This window comes from Candoia aspera, chromosome 2, assembly GCF_035149785.1.
Source record: "Candoia aspera isolate rCanAsp1 chromosome 2, rCanAsp1.hap2, whole genome shotgun sequence".
Classification (NCBI taxonomy): Eukaryota; Metazoa; Chordata; class Lepidosauria; order Squamata; family Boidae; genus Candoia; species Candoia aspera.
This window is the reverse complement of record NC_086154.1, coordinates 107,658,869-107,679,776: the sequence shown is the minus strand read 5'-3', so window position 1 is coordinate 107,679,776 and position 20,908 is coordinate 107,658,869. Positions and strand designations below refer to the sequence as shown.

The window sequence follows — 20,908 nt, the reverse complement described above, 5'->3', positions numbered from 1 at the left end:
TAGATTGTCTGGAGCAGGGGATAACTACATTGTGTGAAGAACCATGTGCCACAGTCCCACATGCTTTGCCTTAATACTTTGCCTCCTGTTCCTTTGGCCTCTTGATTCATCCCTATTTTCTTTATTCATTGGAGAGGGCTATTTGCTTTGTGATATTCTATGGGTGTCAAAACTTCTGAACCATTTAAGCAGCAGTGACACTCAAATTTATTGCTACTTTATATATAAATACATTTAATAAGAACACTTGAATTTGTTAGGTATTCTGCACAAAACACTGAATCTGAAACTACCTCTGTCCCAAGCCATGGTTTGCCTTCAGAGAAGTTCAGGCTACAGAAACATTTGCACAACTTTCTTAGCGCAGATTTATTTTGAGTGGTATAGTATCCAATGGCCCTGCAACAACCAGTTAGAAGGCTGCTCTCTCCCACTGTGGTGGGACTACTCAGTACCATTGCAGCTGATTGTGAAAAGAGAAGTGGGCCAATATTTGTACATCTAAAAGGATCCCTGAGCTCAAACTTAGGAACCGTGGGTGGATGAAGTAAGGATGCAGCATGGTAGGTATGTTCCAGAGATCTATATAGTCCAAGACCGATTTAAAGTCGGGGGTAAATTGCTGTACTGTCTTTTGGAAGGGGGAAGATGTCCCTTTCTTGTTAGAAACAACTATTCCAAAGTGTCCATTGCTAGGTCCCATTTCACTTTATCAGAACTTGTTTGCCTTCAATAAAGCCATTTTTCCTAGATGCATGGCATGTATAGTTTGTGAATAGGAGCCCAGTTCTGATGGTTGTGGCCGCCTGCATTTAGACTGTATAGTATTGACACCTGCAAGCACAGTTCTGTGGTCCTCAGCACCAATCTGCTGGACATGTCCTAACTGGGGGATAGTGGAGTGATACCCATATCTGTAACACTGAGTCAGACTGATGCTCCATGATGATCAACCATCTTACCTCCAAGCATATGAGAATAATTGCATACATGAATGAGATTGTCTTTGAGATTCCCTGGTACAGCAGTAATGTTGCTGCATCTCTTGGCTACATCATAGTAACAGTAGATGAGTCTGTCTTTATCAAATGAGATAAAGGTTTTCACAGGGCATTTGACTGTTCCAATGCTATCTAAGATAGGCTTGGAGCTTGTTGAGGATCAGTTTCATTTCTGGAGACCAAGGAATGGTTCCTCTTGACCAGGAGAGCTCTCATGCACAGGGGGTCAAGGGGAGATGCACCTTTGTTCTTTCCCACAGAATTACTTATCTTCATCGCTGATACAGCTTCATGATGCCAACTCGGTGCAAGCTCTTCCATAGCTCAGCTTCTAGCAACATATCATGATTGGCATAGAACACCAAGGGCTTTTTCTCCTGCTCATAGTAATGATCTGAGAACAACCTGTAATTCTCTGTGATGAATCCATAGGCACTGACCTAAGGGAGGAGAGGAATTGAAAGAATGAGTGAAGGACAGGCATGGACCAAGAGACATTATTTTGTGCTGGCTGCTTGCATGGCCAGGAATTCCCTTGGAGAAACGTAACAGTAGCTACATCATATGGAATGACAGCCAGCATGTAGCAGGCATCTAAATGGCACATGGTTTGGGGTAACATACAAAAAAGCAGCTTGCCCGCTTCCTCCAAAGCACACATGTGGAATTTGTGCACCTTGTAAGCAAAACATGGGTCTGCCATTTGATGCCTCCCTCCTTTCATTGTTTTTCATAAGGAACAAATTCATCCTCACAAGTAGTTTTAAATCTTTACTGCCTGTTAGTGAGCTACCAAGAATTGGAAAATGACTCTGTGCGGGCTATTACCTGATCACAAGTGTGCAGAGCTGTTAAAAGCATAAGTGCTCCAGTGCTGGGCATGTAGAGATGACCAAACTGAGTATTAATGATTTCTGATTTTAAAAACCTGGGAACAGAAGAGACATTACAGCAGAGAACTTTACTGGAAAAATCAGGATACTTTGATACTTTGCTTCTTTCCTTGGTTTCCATATAAGAATCTGGCAAATACTGTAGAAAGGTTTCACATTTCTCCCCGACATGCTAGGTTTTCAAACTGACAAAATCTAATGTGGGGTGTTTTCAAATTCTTGCTTGCCTATTTGTATTAATGCTAAAAAAAAATTTAAATGTCATTCGGGTTTCCAGATCAAAAAGAGCAAGAGTTTTGAACAAAACCCAAATACTGGAGGCCAGAAGGGCAAACTGGTATTTAATACACCCTCTTTGCTACACTGCACACCAGTCAGCTAAATATTCAAAGCCCTTTCTCTGCCTTGCCCCAGCCCTAGGAATGTGAAAGGTACTGTTCATACATGAATGGCCACTGAGTGCATAATCGACAACTCTTAATGGCAAGTTTTGTTGCAATCCAAAGCTCAAAAACATCACCTTTCTTTTAGATAATGCATGAATTCCGGGTGCAGCATCTTGAACTTCCCTGCAGATGCCTCAGATCCAAAGTATTTCTGGGGGCTGTGGAAAGAGATGAAAGGAAAATACTTTAGTAGCCCATCTGTGATTAGGCAGCTCTCAATTAACTCTGTGACTGGGAAGGAAATTGAGCAAGTAACCTGAATAATGGTACTCAGTGTTGGATCTGAGACAACAGGTGTCAACAGTGAAAAAAATTATAAAACTCCAAATATTCAAGACACAGTTTGGAGCCTAGCATCAAGAAATCAAAGGGGGCCTCCAATGCCACCCACGGAGGCCTTTGCTCTGACCCATCAGGGTATCAAGCCTCCCTGATCCAGTGTTTTCTCCTACAAGATTGATTTATCTCCCAGAGTTGGGCAAACCCTGTCTCTCCACATGAGGGTTAGGGATGGGTGATGGTAGCAGGAACTACCAAACGACTGCCAAAACCAGGAGGCAGGACCAGAGTTTGAAAAAGGAGAGGGCTTCTAGAAGAAGCTCGGAACCTCCAGACTTCTACCCTGTGGACCTCAGTAATTTACTACACACTTGTTTTCCCCTGGAGTCCGCATCTGCTCCAACTGCAACAGCTTAGGAAGGGGCATGGCAGGCTGCAGAAAAAGAAGCCATTTGCAAAAAGCCACCTCACCCATCTAGAAACATCTGATGGAGTAAAGAACCTTAGGTCACAGAAGGGCTGAAGAAGGATGCAATGTAATGGATTAAACCACCCCTCTGGAGTGCAGAATCCACTGGACAGAGTTACATCTCAACAATAGCAATACCACTTGCAGTTGCTATTAATTAAGGACAACCACAGCTGCATGAAGCAATATGAAATAAACCTAACACCCTATAATCCTTAGAAATGTAATGTTTTAAGAACATACAGTGTTAATTTTTGCAGAGACACTGGTTGTATGAACATCTTTCCTCAAGAGGATTAGCTAGTCAGCCATAAGACTATTCAATAAGCTGCCTCAGTAAGAACCAGAAGTTTAAAAACATTAAAATAATGTTCCATGAGGATCATAACCATGGAAATAGGAAGAAGAGGAACAAGAATTGTGCCAGCAGTATTACTTACTTATCACCCTTGTCATAGCCCTCTGGGACAGGGCTGCCCAATATGGCAGACCGAAGCATGATGTAGTCTCGTATGTTTGATGGAATGAAAATGTACTGTATGTCCTACAACCAACAAAAAAGGACATGTAAGGTTTCTAAAGGGAAAAGGGAAAATATGTTGCAGTGAAGCATGTATACAGTAGTTCCAACCAGTTACGTACAGTATTCCCAGGTAAACCATTCCATACCTCCGTCCCCCAGTTTTTATTCTTCCTACAATAAATACTTAGTTGGCACTGTACAGCCATAATTTGGCTGTTTTTGTAAGCCTTCTCACATGCTTAAGTAGTTGGCATAATTCAGAAAATCTTTGTATTGATGCTATTTTGGCATCAAGCCCACCACCTGAAGGTCATATAAGATGTTAAAAAGTGAAGCTGGAAAGACTCATAAAGCACTTGTTCTGCCCTCAACTTTCCTGGACTGAAAAAGTATTCACTGGCAATAATCTGCAAAACCAGCAGATTAGTCTTAGTCCAACTGAAAAGTAGAATGTAGTTGTGTATGTACTTTTCCCTGTGGGATCTGTGTGAAGCCATATTCTGCATAAGCAACAAGGGAATTCTTCATCGTGTTGACTGTAAAACCATAGAAGGAAGTCTTAGTCCCAACATCTTCCTCAAAACCTTTGGTGACTGCCCCATTAAGCCTGTAAGGAACAACAGAAGCAAAGCTTGATGAATTTATGGTTATCAACAACAAGGCACAACTTAGTAAATAACTGAAATGCCTGAGATTTTCTTCTGCAAGTTTAAGAACATGAATCTTGTGGATCCTTTTAATCTCCATAACCACCCAGAAATTGTGCCCTTCTTCCTTCCAAAGGAAGAGGGTTGCTAATGTCCATGTACCTGAAGACAAAGTCATGAGCATCTATCTTCTTCCCTTGGCGAGACCCATTCAAAATCCCTCCATTCCCAACCACGGCACAGCAGATGCAGCAGTTAAGGAACTTGGTTTCATCGACCAACTGGCTGTGGACAGGCTCACTGAGAAGTTGCACCGTGGATGCAATAACTGCAGATTAAAACAATGCAATGATGCAGGTTAAGAAAAAGCTCTAGCAACAACTCCAGCAAGAGAACGAAACCACTATCTCTAGATTCAAGGCAACAGGAGAAATATGCAGAGTGGAGCTACATGAATCAATGCTCAGATTAGTTATTATGAGACAAGCAAAACACTCCATTTTTCACAATGGGCTGAACAGATATCCCAGTGTTTGCAAGCCTTGACCAATCCACTTTAGGAACTCAAAGTTCCAGGATAAAAAGAGTGCTTTCTCTTCTCCTTTCTTTCTTCTTATTTGTATAGTGTCCTTACATGATTCTAGTTACCACATTTGAAAAAGGACATGATGGAGCTGGAAAGATGGCAAACCATGTTGATCGGCCGGGTCAAATAACCTCCTTATGTGAAGATATTATGGGAGGTAATCTAATACATTTGGAATGTATCACTTTGGGGATGGTTATCTTAGGCTACTTTTTTATTTACACAGCTAATTAGGTGGAAACTAATTTATAATTCAATTAATTAATTTATAATGTAAGCTTCATAGAGGGCAGTAAGTTGGCCAATCCTGCTGTCCTACTTCTAGGAACTGAATAAATATTAAATAGACCCCCTTGTACACTCCCCAACCCACACTGTACCCTCTCACATTCTCCCCAACTCGGGTTGCGCCTCTTGCACACCCCTCCCCAACCCACAGTTCTCATGCACACCCTCATGTACCCTCCCTGACCTGCACTGTGCCTCGCACACACCAGTGCATCCTCGCGGTGCTTCTCACACACCCTCCCCAACCCACATCTCGTGTGCCCCCTTGCACCCTTGCCACACCTCTTGTGCACCTCCTTGCACCCTCACACACCCTCCCCACGTCTTCCCCTCACTCCCTCCCCCAGCTGGCAGCAACCACTTGCCTGCCTGCTGGCCTGGGACTTCCTGCCGTTTCCCCACTGACTTTGGTTGTGGGAAACTGGCAGGAAGTTGCCTCGCCTAACGACCATCACATTCAGTTAATGATGGCAACCGGGACTGCAGGGATTGCCATCGCTAAGCGATGTGGTTGAGCTTTATGACCACATCACTTAGCAATGGAAATTCTGGTCCCAATTGCTGTCGTAAGTCAAGGACTACCTGTAAGTCAAAACCCGAACCTTGAATTGAGACCTGAAGCCATCTGCAACCAGTCCGGTGACTGCGAGAAATGTGTAATGCGAGATAGGTGTAATGCTACTAAAACTATCCCTCTCTGTTAATAAGTGAGATTATTGCATTTTGCACCAATTGCAACTTTGGAGTTGTTTTCAAGGGCAACCTCATGTAAAGCACATTAACGTAGTCTAGGCATAATGATGTGAGTCACAGTTGAAATGAACATTTAATCCCTATGCATCCCTACAGAACATCCATGAATCTATGATCTCTACAATGGAATGTTTTCCTATACTGTACAACATATTTTAGACATGTTTAATGAAGACAACACTAATTCTACCAAACAAGACAAAAGATATACTGATGTTCACTATGAACAGTCTTTTTCTGTCAGAGATTTTTTTAAGGCTGGATAACAATCTCTGATAAATTATACGTCTCAAAAATGATTAATGGTTTCAGTCCTGCTTCTAAAACATCAGACACTGATCTTCATCTTTACTGCTTTAATAATTCTTTTCGAGTTAGCATGAGGTCCTGTAAGGAGTGATGAAGAGTATTTATTTGCTCTTTCCGACTCTTCCTTGGCACTGGAGCTGCCCACTTTTTCTTGTACACCAGTCACGAAGTAACATTTACACAAGAAATGCCAGGGAAAGTGGCAATCCTGGGAATGATCCTTTACCAGGTTCTAGGTCCAGACACCCTGAGGATTCTCACATGTTCTTCCTAAAGCTCTCTGCAGCCAGTTTAATCCTACGCTACTTTGCTGCTGCTTCCATTCAAAGTGTGTCCCTTGTTTACTTCCATCTAAGAGATTCAGGGCATCAGCCAGAGATACTTGGCAAGTAACTAAGAGTGGGCATGAGGCAGGGAGCAAGATACTGCAATTCCCAGAAGCCACTGAGTAAAAGCAACAATAGAGGGGGTTGTGTCAAAGCCTTTTTTTTTTCAAGTTAGTCATCCCAAAGACACTGGGACCTTTGATACAGGCAAATGTCACAAGATGTGGAGTGTACCAGCATTTCCAATGACTTCTTCTCCCCTCCCAGATCTCAGTCTTTAAAGAAAAAAACCAGATTGCATGAACATTATAAAAATGGTGCTAAGCAATCCAATATGTTAAAACCTTTGGATGCTGTAACTAGGTAGAGAAAGAGGATTCCCCAGCCAAATGAACTCATACAGGATATAAGGAAAATATATTCCCTCTTGGGCACAGAACCTACAGTGGTCACATTCCAAAGGTGTGATGTATTCCTAACCATAAGCAGTGCTCCCATGATCAATTTTGGGTCAGACTGGCACATCAAAACATTAGAGAATAGCAGGATGTGAACTAAAGCAGCCATCCTCAACACGGACACTCTGTAGATAGGTAGACTTCAATTCCCAGACCTCCCCAAACAGCATGGTCAACTTCTGGGAGTTGGAGTCCACACATCTAGAAGGATACACGGGATAAGATTACGAAGAGAAAAGCAGATACTATATGAATTTGACAGCAAATAGTCCTGTCTACTGCGGGGGTTCTCAAACTAGGGGTTGCAAGCAATTTGGGAGTGGGGTCACAGCAAATATAAACCTGATCAGGCTTGTGCAGGCAAAAGGGAGTGAAGCTTCCTGCTTTGCCTCCACAAGCCATCTGTGGACTTGCTCAGGTGGGAACTTTATTTGTGCACCCTCACAGTGGGAAGCTGAGGTATTGCCAGCCCTCTGATATGTGAGAGGAGGGTTGAACATGTTATTTTCTCATTTTAGGGAATCATATACAGAGAGTTTAAGAGCTCCCCCAATTTCTTGTCTGGCAGCTCTATAAGCAGCAGCATCCACAGGGGGATTAAAACAGGCAAGATGGTGCTCAAGCAGTGTGATCAAAGTGCTGCTCCTTTATACAAGCAAGTGACATCAACATTTGTACAAAAGGTGTAGGGGTTCAATTGTGCCACTACGGCAGCCATCTTGCCTGATTTGGCAAGCCACACCCACCCATCCCAGACACCTCTGTCTACTAGTCTACAATCCCCAGAATTCAATGGTCAATACATTAGCAGAGCATCAGGTTGAGAACAGATTGCCATGTCCTTCTGATCCTTAGCTGGGGCATGAGCTGCTACTCATATGAACTCCAGTCTACCTTGCCCCACTACTATTTAATCCACAAGGAGTTCCACTGAATGCATAACTCACTGTTTGTACATGTGTTCCTGGATTTAAAAGAGGAGTTGTAAGTAAGGCAATCAAATCTGGGGCTACAGCAGGATGCTAAACCGTATCCTTTATACTGCAGTCCTTATGGAAATCTGCCTCAAGCTGCAATTTGTCTTGAGAGAGAGATTTTTGGTTAGGGCTGCATGGAAGCAAAAAGCATTAACTACCTTTTCCTGCTGTCCTGATCAGGGACCCTTGTGGCTTCTATTTTAAGAGAAAACTACATCCACGTGCAAACACGGATGTCAAATTTCATTAATTCAGAGAGCAGTTTAACTCTTTAGTGTAATATCTGATGCACATTAGGGTGGAAGTCATTTGTGATCTATATAATTTCAATGGAAAGGATGTATCAATTTAAATTTTTTTAAAAATACATGGTTTTTAATAAGGCAAGGTACTTAAGTGACAAGTGTCAAAATCCTTAAATGGGGGTGGAGGTGCCCTGAAGAAAATATACACTATGCAGCTCCTGGCTCTGTGTCTCATAAACTTTGCAGATCCAGAGAGGGAAGTTTATCTTGAATCATGAAGAATGGCTTGCCTGTTAACCATTTTGACACTTGTTACAGCAATGAGCTCAGGTCAGCAATAAAACAATGTGATCCAACTACATACACCCAAGAAGACCCGCTGTGCATCAAAGCCCCCTGTCTTCCGCCACTATAGCTCTATGCGGTTCTGTACCTGGATATGGCACATCATGCCAACCATATGGAACGTTGCGGTCCTTCAGCCTCCCCCAAGTCTCAGAGGTGAAGTGTTGCTCCCACACAAACACAGGGATATCAAAATCAAACTGCTTCTCAAACGTGGGATTCTGCTTCACTTTGGATTTTAATGACCGGGGGCACGATCTGGACTGAGAGAGGTTAGAAGTGAGTAAATTTCGAAGGTAGGAATCATTACAATCTATCTGTAGTTCTTTGGAAAAACTACTTTCACAGGCTATTCAGAGCAAAGGGCATCCAGCAAGCCAAAATACAGCATAGCATATTGAGATTATAATTCACAAAACACCCCAAATGTAACAACTTCAGTGCAATTCTTGGAAAATCCAACTCTTGGTTCAGAATAAATTAAGCCAATTTTAAAAAGACAGATTCTACTCTGACATGTTCGGAATATTTGGTGTTGTCCAGGAGTTTGGGTTTTAATCTCTTGGCAATCTCTTACTGATCTTAAAGTAGGGTATCCAGAAGCAGCATCAGGTGTTAGAATAGTCTCAATGTGCTTAAATCATGCAAAAATGCACCGGAACAGTAGAACTAGTTTATTAATGGTTTATCTTTGTGCTATGGCTGTGCTAAACCATACTTTGTTGAACAAATGACATTGGAAGGATCATGCAACACACTGAGTCATCACCCAATAAACCATTTTAGTTTAGCATGAAGTAAGAATGCAGATATCTACTGCTGACTGGAAAATGTTCTTATACTAAACTCCAGTGATGACTTCTCACGTATATGTTAAAATCTCCAGGGGACGGTAGTTGTCAAGGCTAGGCCAGAGCATGATACCCATACTTAAAGTTAGTTAATTTGCTTAATTAACTCACAGTTAAGACCGTTATTACTCAAGTGCAAACAAGAATCTTAATCCCAGTTCATTCAATCTTGGAAGTTACTAAATCAACTCTGACAAAAACATTCAACTTTTCTTCAAGGTTGGCATTTGGTCTAGTGGTGAAGGTGCTGGGCTAGAAACCAGGAGTCTCTGAGTTCTAGTCCCGCCTTAGGCCTGAAAGCCGGCTGGGTGACCTTGGGCCAGTCGCTCTCTCTCAGCCCAACTTGCCTCACAGGGTTGCTTTTATCCCCATAAAGAGGAGGAGGAAGGAGTCTGAGGTATGTTCGCCGCCTTGAGTTATTTATAAAAATAATAAAGGCAGGATAAAAATTTAAAAAAAATTAAAAAATCTATTCCGAAGGATTGGGAAGTAACCAATGTGACTTCGATTTTTGAAAAGGGATGGGAGTTAACAGAAACATAGAGGTCAATAAGCATCTCTTCCATGTAAAATAGAGGAAAGTATCATTAAAGAGCGTAAGAAGAAGCCAGCTGAAAATGAACTGTAAGCAACTCTTGCCTTAAAATGTTGTCTCATTAAATTTTGTACATTACTGTAGATACCAAGAAGTCTTTGACCAATTCTCTCACGCAGGGATCCCAAGCAAACTTAGCAATAGGAAGGTACCCTCACAGACCAGTAACTGTTTAAAGAAGGAATACATGGGCAATTTTAAATGTTAGAGAAGTTCAAAGTGGGACCCTCTCCCCTAAAGTTCAGTGATGACTTTTATTTCTAAATGACTTAGAATTAGGGATGAGCAGTGAGATGGACAAATGTGCTCCTGATACTAATAAGCTCAGTGTAATAAAATAAGAAAATGGCTTGTGGAAAGCTTTCAATGATCTGTTCAAAATCTACTTTATTTATTTAAAAGGCTTACATGTCTGCCCATCTTACCTATCATAACCTGGGCAGCTCACAAAACAAGAGAGAGATCAAAAAGCCAGAAAGCCGCAACAAAAACTCCCAGCGCCCCAAATGCAATGCTCCCCCACATGTCAGCATTCAACTGTGCTGGGCTCTAGCCTCATTCTACCCCAAGGCTTGCGGGAAGAGCCAGCTCTTCCAGGCCTACCAGAAGGCTAGGAAGGTAGGGGCCTCCCAGAACTCAGGGGGAGGGGTGTTCCATAGGGCAGGGACTACTACAGAGAAGGCCCACTTTCTAGGCCCACTAGATGACACATTTAAAGGAAGGGATCTGGACTGCACCCACCTTATTTGATCTGGTGAAATGGGCAGATACTCTTAGGGAGAAGCAGTCCCACAAAATAACCTGGCTTCATGACATTCAGGGCTTTAAAGTGATAACCAGCACCTTGAATTGCACCCAGAAAGAAATGGGAAGCCAGTGCAGCTCCCACAGAAGCAACGTAATACATATGTGCAAAATGTGGAGCGTCCAAAACTGTGTGCACCACCACACTCTACACCAGCTGTGACTTCTGGTGGACTTCAAGAGCAGCCCCATGTAGAGAACACTGCAGTAATCCAACTGGGAAGTGACCAGGGCATGAGGAACTGAGAACGAGGCCTCCTGGTCTGGGAACAGACACAAAACAGTTGAGTTAAAAAGGTAAATGCAGTTAACTGAAAACAGCTACAAAGTGACGCACGTTGGCACACTGAAGCAGTCTCCACATTCATAAATAAATGGGCTTGTGGTGACTAAGCAAGAAAGGCCCCTTAAGAGTGATGATGTAACTTCCTGAAAAGAGAGCTTAGGATCCTTAGGAAGGAAACTAAAAAACAGCCAATACATTAATGTATTTTTAAAAATCCACAATGAGAAGGAACTTGGAGTACATGGACAGTTCTGGTCATTGCAACTGAAAAGGAGTATTGCAGATTGGAAAAGTGCAAAACAGGGTGGCCAAAATGATTAGGAGGCTAGAGTTAACTTCTCTGCAAGGAAAGACTACAGTGCCTAAAGTGCAGCTGGGCAGCATTTGTGGGGCTGAAGTTCCCAACTCAACTTCCAAACCTAGCCACCTACAAGAGGCCACTTGATAATGCTATGATATCACTGGAAAGGGTGAAGCAAAACTATTTTAGTTTGGGGCTGCTGCTGCTGCTGCTATTATTATTGTTATTGTTATTGTTATTATTATTTGCATTTTAAAGTTGGGACTGATAGTACTTTGGGAAACAAACCAAAACTGCTGTAAAAATTTGGCATCAAAATAGCTAGTTTCCAGCGCTCTGATTTTGGACTCTTGCAAGGATTCTGCAGGCTGTTAAGGTGGGAATAGAAAAATTTTGATTCTCCCAGGCCTCCTGTTTCTATTCTCAATCCTAATTTTGAAAGAAAAGAAAAACCAGCCACTTTGCTAGCAAGTTTCAGTGGTGCAACAAGACCTTGGGATGCTGGCTTTTTAGTTTGGAACAAAAGTGGGGAAGGTGGTGCTAATGAGCTGACAGTGCAACCCGTTTGCTCCATGCCTCATTTCATTCTGTTTTACGTATTTGTAATTTATTTTATTTTCCTTACCAGTTTTGACTATCTTTGCTGTTTCCTGAAGATAATTACATAGTCCTAACATCCTGAGCATCTTGGAATTTAATCCAAAGCCCTCAAGGAGAAAAAACAACAGAATGGGCAAAAGAAAAAAAAAATGGTAATAGAACAAGTCAAGGCTCTAGACGCTTCAAAATCATCAAAGCCAAAAATCAAGTTTATCCTGGGCAAGAAGTTTGTCAACTAAGTCTAACAAAGCAAATCCTACCTGCTGTATTTACACCTTAAATGAAGAGAACCCTCTGAACTGAGATTTGGAAGCTGAACTCAAAAAGACAGCTTTTAGAGCTCTCTTCATGAGGAATTCAGCCATCAGAAAGAATCCCGGCCCTCATTAGCTTCCCCCTCTGAAATTGCTGTTATTCCCCCCCCAAACTCCGTGAACAAGTCATGCAACCTTCAAAGGAATTTACAGCAGACCTGATCGTCAAACACAAATAAGCAAATCCTGATGGGTGTCTTTTCTGCTTCTCTGCCAAAAATCTTTTATCTTAGAACAAGAACAAAAACAATTTATATATTGCAAAGTACACAAATACAGACAGAAGTTCATTTCATTCTTAGAAAGCCAGGTGGAAGAGTTTTACTCCCTGCCAAACCGTGTGAGAGCAGCCAAACTCTCGGGCAGAGTCTGTGATCACAGAATCTCAATCGAGTCTTATGTTTGCTTTATGGGGACAAGGACGTTGCCATCTGTGGGGGCAGGAGAAATGATTTTATGCAGCTTTTAATGGTTCCTTTTAAGACACCCAGAGAACATTGATTATGGGCTGGAGTGGTGACTTCAAAATGTCAATCACTAAGAATGACCATTATTGTATGTCAAACTGGGACCAGAAAGACCAGGGTTGAAGTCCTTGTTCAACCACAACATTCACTGGGTAGTAGGTTTGAGACATTCACTTTCTCACTCCATGCTTGAGGTGGTGATAAACTGAAGGGTGAGAGCATTTATAAAAGACTTTGAGCCTTTTCAATGCTGATTTCATGGTTCTGAAACTCTCTCCCAGGGAAAAGCATTCAATATTCCATCTGCACTTTGCTAAAAATGTTGTGCTGGGTTTATTTTGCTACTGCTGGTTTTAGTTTCCAGACTGATTGTTTTGTATACATGTTAGAAAACTTTTTAGGATTATGTTTATAAGCTACTGTAGAGAGTAAGGAAGATGACCTTGATGGAAATATGCAACATCCATCACCAGGGTGACAAGGGGTAAACATTTTTTTAAGTCCACACCACACAGATAACATTTCAAAGCTGCTCAGACACTTCCCTAACTTCACTGAACTGTAAGGAGGTGGTGGTACAGCACAATCAGACTTACAAGATTGATATCAACCCCACTAGGTACATTAGGTCAAGAAATCAACTCCAGAGGAAGGATAGAACTATTTTTACTGAAATTGGCTATAATAACAGAATCTTGAATATCTCCTTCAAGGACACCTTCCCTACTCTCTACAGCTACCCTGTGAAGGATTTGTCTTGAAGGATTTGTCTTGCATATAGATTTTCTGTACCTTACCCATCTGTTCCTAGACAGTATTTCCCTTGCAATTACAACAGTGGGAAAAAATGTAAAGTCTAGGCTCAAAACCTACTGCAACCACAGAAACACTGGTTAAGCCCCTTTTTGAGGCAAAGGTACTGCTTGGTCTCTCATAATCAGAGGCCACCCTCCAAAATGTACATGGGACTCGGGACAAAGAAACCACAAGATTAGGACAAAACTAAATCTGATTTCATTTTACTTTAATTACAATCACACTGAATGAATACATTTAATGTACTTTTCTCATATGCTTTTAATCATTTCTTTCTTCCTTGTGTGCCCCTATACCAGGTCATTTCTTTCCTTCTGATTCTCTATAATAAGACACAGGAATAGGAGTAACCCTTGCCTTGCTTATTTGTTTTTTTTTCCCCAAGCGATAGGGTAGAAAAATAGGTAAACAAATGAGTTACATTAAAGCATGTTGTGAATAGGAGAGTTTATCAATGATTAAGAAAGGACTTTTGTGTCCAGTTTATTATAGTAGACAGAAACATATAGAATAGTGGCAGGAAGGAAATAATTAAGTGGATAGTGTTTTAAGGGGGAGGGAGGTTGAACTAGAAAATACACAGACACACACACATACACAGTACATACACTTACTTGCTTTTTTTATATATATAAGGGGAAGGAACAATTGTATTAGTGATTAATACATGTATTAATGGAAGGAATTATAGAAATAATGCAATCTTGGTTTGATATAGAGTAAGGGTTTGATTATGGAAATTGCTGTATATTCTTGCTGTTGAAAATTGGAAGTCACCTTTGTATGTAATCTTTAAAATTCTTTTTTCTATTGTTTCACACTTTTTAGTTTCTTTTTCTTTTTCTTTTTGTTTGTAGTTTTTTGTTTTTCTGTAGTTTTTTTCTTTGTTTCAAATACAAAAAAATTTTTTTTACTCCCCCAAAAAGAAAGGACTGTGTCCAAGCTTAGTCAGTCAGACTTAGTGAAATCAAGAGAAAACTCGTTTAAGTCCTGATGATTCCAAAGATTTTTTGTAAGTATGATTACCTCTGAATGCAGCCCTACATGCAAGGGCCTGAGAGGCCTGAAGTCCTTAATTTCTTTATTAAGTGCTAGACTGTTGGAGGTACAGCAAAGGAGCGAAAAATGGTTGTTAATTAATGCTTCAAAATGGTCATTTGATCATTATCATTGAAACAACAGACTGACAAATAAGGTATTTAAGATGCATGATATGTTTGTTACCTTCTTCTTAGGGTTAGTCACATCTTTGGTTGAATTTTCCCTGAAAATAAAGCAACAAGAAAAAGCTGTAAAAATTGCATTTCATTGTCCAAAAACTATGGATTCTGTATTCACAGACACAATTAACATTTTCTGAGGAACTTCTACTTGCTAGTAGAAATGAAGAGACCTGCATGTAAATAGCAATACTAGATCACAAGCACTGGCTATAGACAGACAATCTGAGAGAGAGTCCATCACACCAGTACAGTCTTGTTGCCTTCTTCCCCACAATGGTTATAGTATAGAATCAAATCACTTCAGCATCTGCTTGCATTATACTTGTGAAGATGAAGCCTGTGGCAGTAGTCATCTCAAACCGAGGTGAGTGATCAGAACATTCAACCAGAAAATGAAACATTTTGCAACTGCACTTCTATGAGGATGGAAAAGTTGTCAGTTCTACTGGCATTAGATTTCTATAAGAGGCTGGGGCTGTTAAATCCTGAAGTTAAGAGATAGGGAGTCCAGAAATTAGAATTGTTTAGTTTGAAAAGTTTAGTTATTTATTTAACATGATTTATATACAGTCTTCTTGTTTGAAAACAACAGCCAAATCAGTTTACATTTAAAAGTGATTCATAGAAAAATAATAAAAATAAATTAGCATGTGAGCAATTAATGCTGGATTCAGACAAAGCAATAAGAATCAGAGCTCAAAGAAAATGGCAGAAAAGACAATTAAAAAGAGGTTAATCAGAAAACAGCATTTAAAAATCCTACAGCATGAATTCTGGAAGGGCTGCATGCTATGGGAATTATAATGCATAATATACCCTGGGTTACAATTCTAGTTTGAATGAAGAACAAAAACCCAGGATTCTTGGTTTAGATGATATGGTGATATGTTATACAGTGGAAGGAAGGAACAAAGCAAGACTGAATGGATTGCATGTACAAGTCAAGCATTCCCACAATTCTGTTCTATCAGTTTACATCAGGGTTTCTCAACCCTGGTGACTTGAAGATGTGTGGACTTCAACTCACAGAATTCTCCAGCCAGCAAGTTGAAGTCCGTACATCTTCAACTGGCCAAGGTTGAGAAACACCACTTGAATATGGCTGTACATTACCTATGTCCAAAGCAGTGTTTTCCAACCTTAGCAACTGTCAGTGGTGGACTTCAACTTCCAGAATTCTTCACCAGCAGGGCCATTATTGACAATTCTGGGAGCTGAAGTCCACATACTTGAAAGTTGCTAAAATTGGGGAACTGGGGTCTAAAACCTCTAGACCTTGACAGAATTCTGCCAACTGTGGTTGCTACTGTCCCTGATGTATGTACAGTGTCATTAATAGTTAAAAAAAATGAAATAATGATTTTGCATACACACAACACACACACACACACATATGCATACATGCATATACACACACAGGGTACAGGTTTAGTATACCATGGATACAATGGACAAAATTTTCTTCTGTACTTCACCCCAAAATAATGGATAAAGTCCATTGTATCTGAAGTAGCCCAGGTGATTCATGTAATCTATGTTTTCTGCAACAATTCAAATAATTTGCATGAATTATTTAAATTGATGCAAATAATATAAATTAGGACATTTGCAGATGTACCAGGTATTCAGGTTTATCACAAATCCCTTTCCTCCCTGTGGAACATTAAACTGAAGGTTTTCTCTGCAGAGGGGTGTGTGTATATTTAAAAAAAAGGAAAGGGGGGGAAGAAGTCCTCAAGGACCACCTTTCAATCAATACTGCACTTGCAAATTTTCATATCATATTATACAATTAAATTATTAATAACTCAGTTTGCTTAACAATAGAGGAAAAAGTAATTACTTATATTCACTATATAATGTCCAAACTTCCAAGTGATGCTCCACTTGCTCTCAGCAATAACGTAATTGCTATCCACAATGTTATGTTTTTCAGTCCATTGTGTAACTAATGGAGAATGGGATTTCAGGCTTTGGCAACAGCATTGGTCAGGGGTTCCGCCTATAGTCCCTCTTTGGAGGATTCCTCTGCTTCTTTCCCCCATCACTGGTGCTGGGGAAGCAAGCACCAAACGCTTTCTTTCCGTGGATGGATCTTCAAGGGCATGTGGCTTTGTGTGTGTAAACAACACCCAGCAGTCACAGAATCATACAATGGGAAATGATCTTGCAGGTCACCTAGTCCACCTCCATGCTTAGTGCAGGAGTGGCTTGCTTTGATGAACTGGGGAGGTGATTGGGAGGCCTCCTTCTGTCATTGGAACTAGAAGGCGAAATTGGCAAGCTCTTGTTGATTTCGTTCCAGCTCCCCTGCTCATTCCAAACAGATGCCTTCTCCCAGCAGGTGGCTTTAGTGGTACTGGACTCTAGCCCAGGAGAACTGGTATGCACCTCTGGACTGGGAGACAATGGGGTAACTGGTTTTCTTCTTCTTTTTTCATGACTATCAGGAAGAGGTTTGGGGTTTGCCCACTTCCATGCTGTACTCACCTGCGTGAACATATGTACATGCATACACACACAGGGAGGGAATATGATTTCTTTCCGCTGTCCTTCTTCTTTCTTGCAGTCTTTTCTTTCCCCTACTGTCCACCTCCAAACTCCTATCCATTTCCTTGCTTTTAGGCTATTTCCATGGGATCAATCTGCTTTGCTCCCAGTCACTCATGCCCTGGTCACTTCCGGAATAGACCACTGTAATGCACTCTACATGGGGCTGCCCTTGAAGAGTATTTGGAAGCTTCAACTGGTGCAAAATTTATTTATTTATCAAATGTGTCACCGCCCATCTCCTCCCACCAGAGGGAATGCAGTGGCGCATACAGTTATGGGTGCCCCTAGAATGGTACACATTACAACTGTGCTCCTCAAGCTGCACTGGTTGCCAATTTGCTTCCGGGTCCAATTCAAGGTGCTGGTTTTGACTTCTAAAGCCTAAATGGCCTGGGGCCCGGGTGTTTGAGGGACTGCTTCTTCCTGATTACCTCTACCCATCCCATCAGCTCAGGCAGGAAGAGCATGTTACAGGTCCCATCTGCTTAGAAGCTCCATCTGACGGGACCCAGGAGGTGAGCTCTTTCTGCTGAAGCACTTGCCCTTTGGCACATCATCCCCCACCCCCCCCACCCCCGAGTTGAGATTGGCCCTGACCCTTCAGATGGAGCTGAATCCAGGCCAGGGAGAAACTGGTCTGCGGCTTCAGCCTTTTAAAAAAAGGTCCAGAGCATTCTGAGAGTGAGTACGAAATACGGTTGGATAATTTAGCGTAATACTGAAGATTTCTTTTCTGTTGGACCACCTACAGGGCAATGAAAGCATGCCTGGCCTCCATAACATGCTTTGTGTAGTCAGCCCAGCAGAAACAATGGTTGGTCACCTGTTTATAGATTCCAAGGATAAACCTGAGTCCAGGGTTTCTCAACCAGGATTCTGTGGCACCCTAGGTTCCGCGAGAGGTCACTAGGGTTGCCCTGGGAGATCATGATTTATTTAAAAAATTATTTCAAATTCAGGCAACTTCACATTAAAAAGGTAAGTTTCGTTCTTTATTTTTAGTTTAAGAACACTGTTAGTGCATATATACAGGCCCACCCATGAAACAATATAATTTTGTAACTTCTGGCCTATATCTGAGCCTGAATGTGCAGGGGTTCCCCGAGGCCTGAAAAATATTTCAAGGGTTCCTCCAGGGTCAAAAGGTTGAGAAAGGCTGAGCTAGAAGAAAACAAGGAAGAGGGCAACAGGAACAGTGGAGTTAACTGTGTAGGAAGATCACAAAGAAGGGTTAAATTTAACATGCAATACTGATTTTAGCTAACAAGTCAGTTCATTAGCTGCAGGTCCCTGCTATTCTGGAATGATATGTTTGAGAAACCAACTGAGTAAGGTATTTTATCAGAATGAAATCACATTTCTATGAGAAGCCTAACCTCTTCATGATGGTTGTTCTGGTCAGGTCACAATTTCTGTTAGCTTGCAATATTTTTGCTTCTTCTAAATCCCTTGGTTCTTGCTGACATGTTCTGGAAAACAATAGGCAAACGGGAAATCTTAAGTTAAACTATGCCCAATGGTTTGCATGATGTTAATAGCCACTACACAGCCTAGAACAATGGAGTATAGCTGTAGCCGCTGCAAACAGTGCAAAGGTTAAATTAATGGAAACAGTAACATAAAATAAACGCGGTGGCGCTGCGGGTTAAACCGCTGAGCTGCCGATCGGAAGGTCGGCGGTTCGAAACCGCGCGGCGGGGTGAGCTCCCGTTGCTAGGCCCAGCTTCTGCTCACCTAGCAGTTCGAAAACATGCAAATGTGAGTAGATCAATAGGTACCGCTTCGGCGGGAAGGTAACGGCGTTCCGTGTCATCATGCTGGCCACATGACCCGGAAGTGTCCTATGGACAACGCCGGCTCTAAGGCTTAGAAACGGAGATGAGTACCGCCCCCTAGAGTCGGACACGACTGGACTTTACGTCAAGGGAAACCTTTACCTTTACCTAAGCATATTGTTAAATTTCTAGAAAAATGGACATGCTATTCGGTGGCTGCATACACTTCTGAACTCACATTTCACAACTCCCTTATCAAATTATGTTTATATATCACCTCCCCACAAACTATGAGTAAATACAACTCAGAACAACACTTGATTACTCTGATAGTGGCTAGCAGCCCATGAAAATATGCCATAACTTATTTGCTAGAGTTTTAAAAACACTTTGTTAATGTCTAACACACTTTGCTGTGTCAATTTCACCTTCACAGAGGCTCCCTAAAGATTGTTGATGCCGTCTATAAAGTGATTTGGCCAAGGAGGGAATTGAATTTGCCAGATCAAAACGAAATACAGGGCGCTTCCACCCAAAGTCATTGCAGTCTTCAGAATCCTCTGCTCCAGAGCTGTGTTCCCATGCTACTGTCTCTGATCAGCAGCCAAGCTAATTAATTTTGGCTCAGCTCTGGAGCATCTGAAATCATCTTTCTCTCTTACAGACACACCTTTCCATTTGTAACGATGAAGCTTTGCAGAACTTGTGAGCATTTTGTTGTTCCCAGTGGCAAGAACTCTTCCCTCACCCCATTTCCTGAGCAGGGCCGCAACTAGGGGGGGGCAACCAGGTCATGTGCCCTGGGTGCCGCGCTGGGGGGGGCGCCAAAATGAGCACTGGGGGGGTAAAATGAGTGCTGGGGGGGCGCCAAAATGGGTGCGGAATCCACGTTTGCCCCGGGTGATGCAGACCCTAGTTGCGGCCCTGTTCCTGAGCTTCAACTGGTGCAACATCCTGAACATGGCTCTGTAGAGGGAGAAGGTTGCTTGAGAGCTTCACAAGTCTCCCTTCATATTAACATCTAAGACTTTACTTTGGAAAGAACCAGGCAAATGTAGACCATTCTGCTGATTCCATGTCAAAACACGGCCAGGATTGATTTTGGGTGCTTTGCAACTCTTTGACGATCCTGGCAAGATGCAATACCCTACACAAAGGTGGAGTGAATTTTGCATGGGGTCTTTTTATACCTCTCTGCCAAGGGAACAGCTGACTGCACAGTCCCAGGTTGCCTTTTAAAACACACACACACACCTGTCTCGCATGTGGTATGTGTATGAGCAATTCCTTCTGGGTGGAGGGGATCTCAGTCCCTCCTGGACTGTCTCTCCCTCTCCCTAGCAATATTTGGCATCCTGCCTGTTGGCATTGTTTAGGCTCTTATCTCCACTGAAACAACATGCAACCCCTGTTACAGTCAGTGGAGAAAACACTTGATTGTACAATTAGCAGCATGGTCTCTTTCATCATCACAGCTTCCAGTAAACTTTAAATGTGCAACAAAGGAATGGCAGCTTGATGGCCACCCTATTATAGAAAGTGTTCAGATGATTTCTGCAAGCAACCAGACAAAAGCACATAGTGTGTTTTGGACATACAAGCAGAAGAGCAACTAATTTATTCAATTTCCTTTCTAAATGAAACAGGGAAAAGGGGATTGGGTGACACTCACTGAATAACGCTTTCTGCAGTACCCTACTGGTCAGCTGGAAAGAGGCCACTGACTGGCTTGTGGCGTTGCTAGCCTATTCTGTTTCACTGTTTGCAGTAGTGATGAC

At 41.9% G+C, this 20,908-nt stretch overlaps 1 protein-coding gene across 2 annotated transcripts in view; it reads right to left on the bottom strand.

The window, feature by feature from the left end:
* Positions 1 to 214: 214 nt before the first annotated feature.
* ST6GALNAC2 (ST6 N-acetylgalactosaminide alpha-2,6-sialyltransferase 2) overlaps positions 215 to 20,908 on the bottom strand; it is a 47,260-nt gene continuing 26,566 nt past the window's right edge. The window contains exons 2-10 of one of the 2 annotated variants that reach the window (XM_063293024.1): positions 18,732 to 18,824; positions 14,804 to 14,843; positions 8,634 to 8,808; positions 4,421 to 4,586; positions 4,080 to 4,218; positions 3,529 to 3,632; positions 2,415 to 2,498; positions 1,830 to 1,929; positions 215 to 1,441 (exon numbers count right to left, since the gene is read on the bottom strand). In XM_063293024.1, coding sequence (XP_063149094.1) covers positions 1,274 to 1,441; positions 1,830 to 1,929; positions 2,415 to 2,498; positions 3,529 to 3,632; positions 4,080 to 4,218; positions 4,421 to 4,586; positions 8,634 to 8,808; positions 14,804 to 14,843; positions 18,732 to 18,824 — 1,069 coding nt within the window. In that variant the 3' untranslated portion in view covers positions 215 to 1,273. The remainder of the gene's footprint in view (positions 1,442 to 1,829; positions 1,930 to 2,414; positions 2,499 to 3,528; positions 3,633 to 4,079; positions 4,219 to 4,420; positions 4,587 to 8,633; positions 8,809 to 14,803; positions 14,844 to 18,731; positions 18,825 to 20,908) is intronic. The other variant, XM_063293025.1, reaches the window with a different exon arrangement.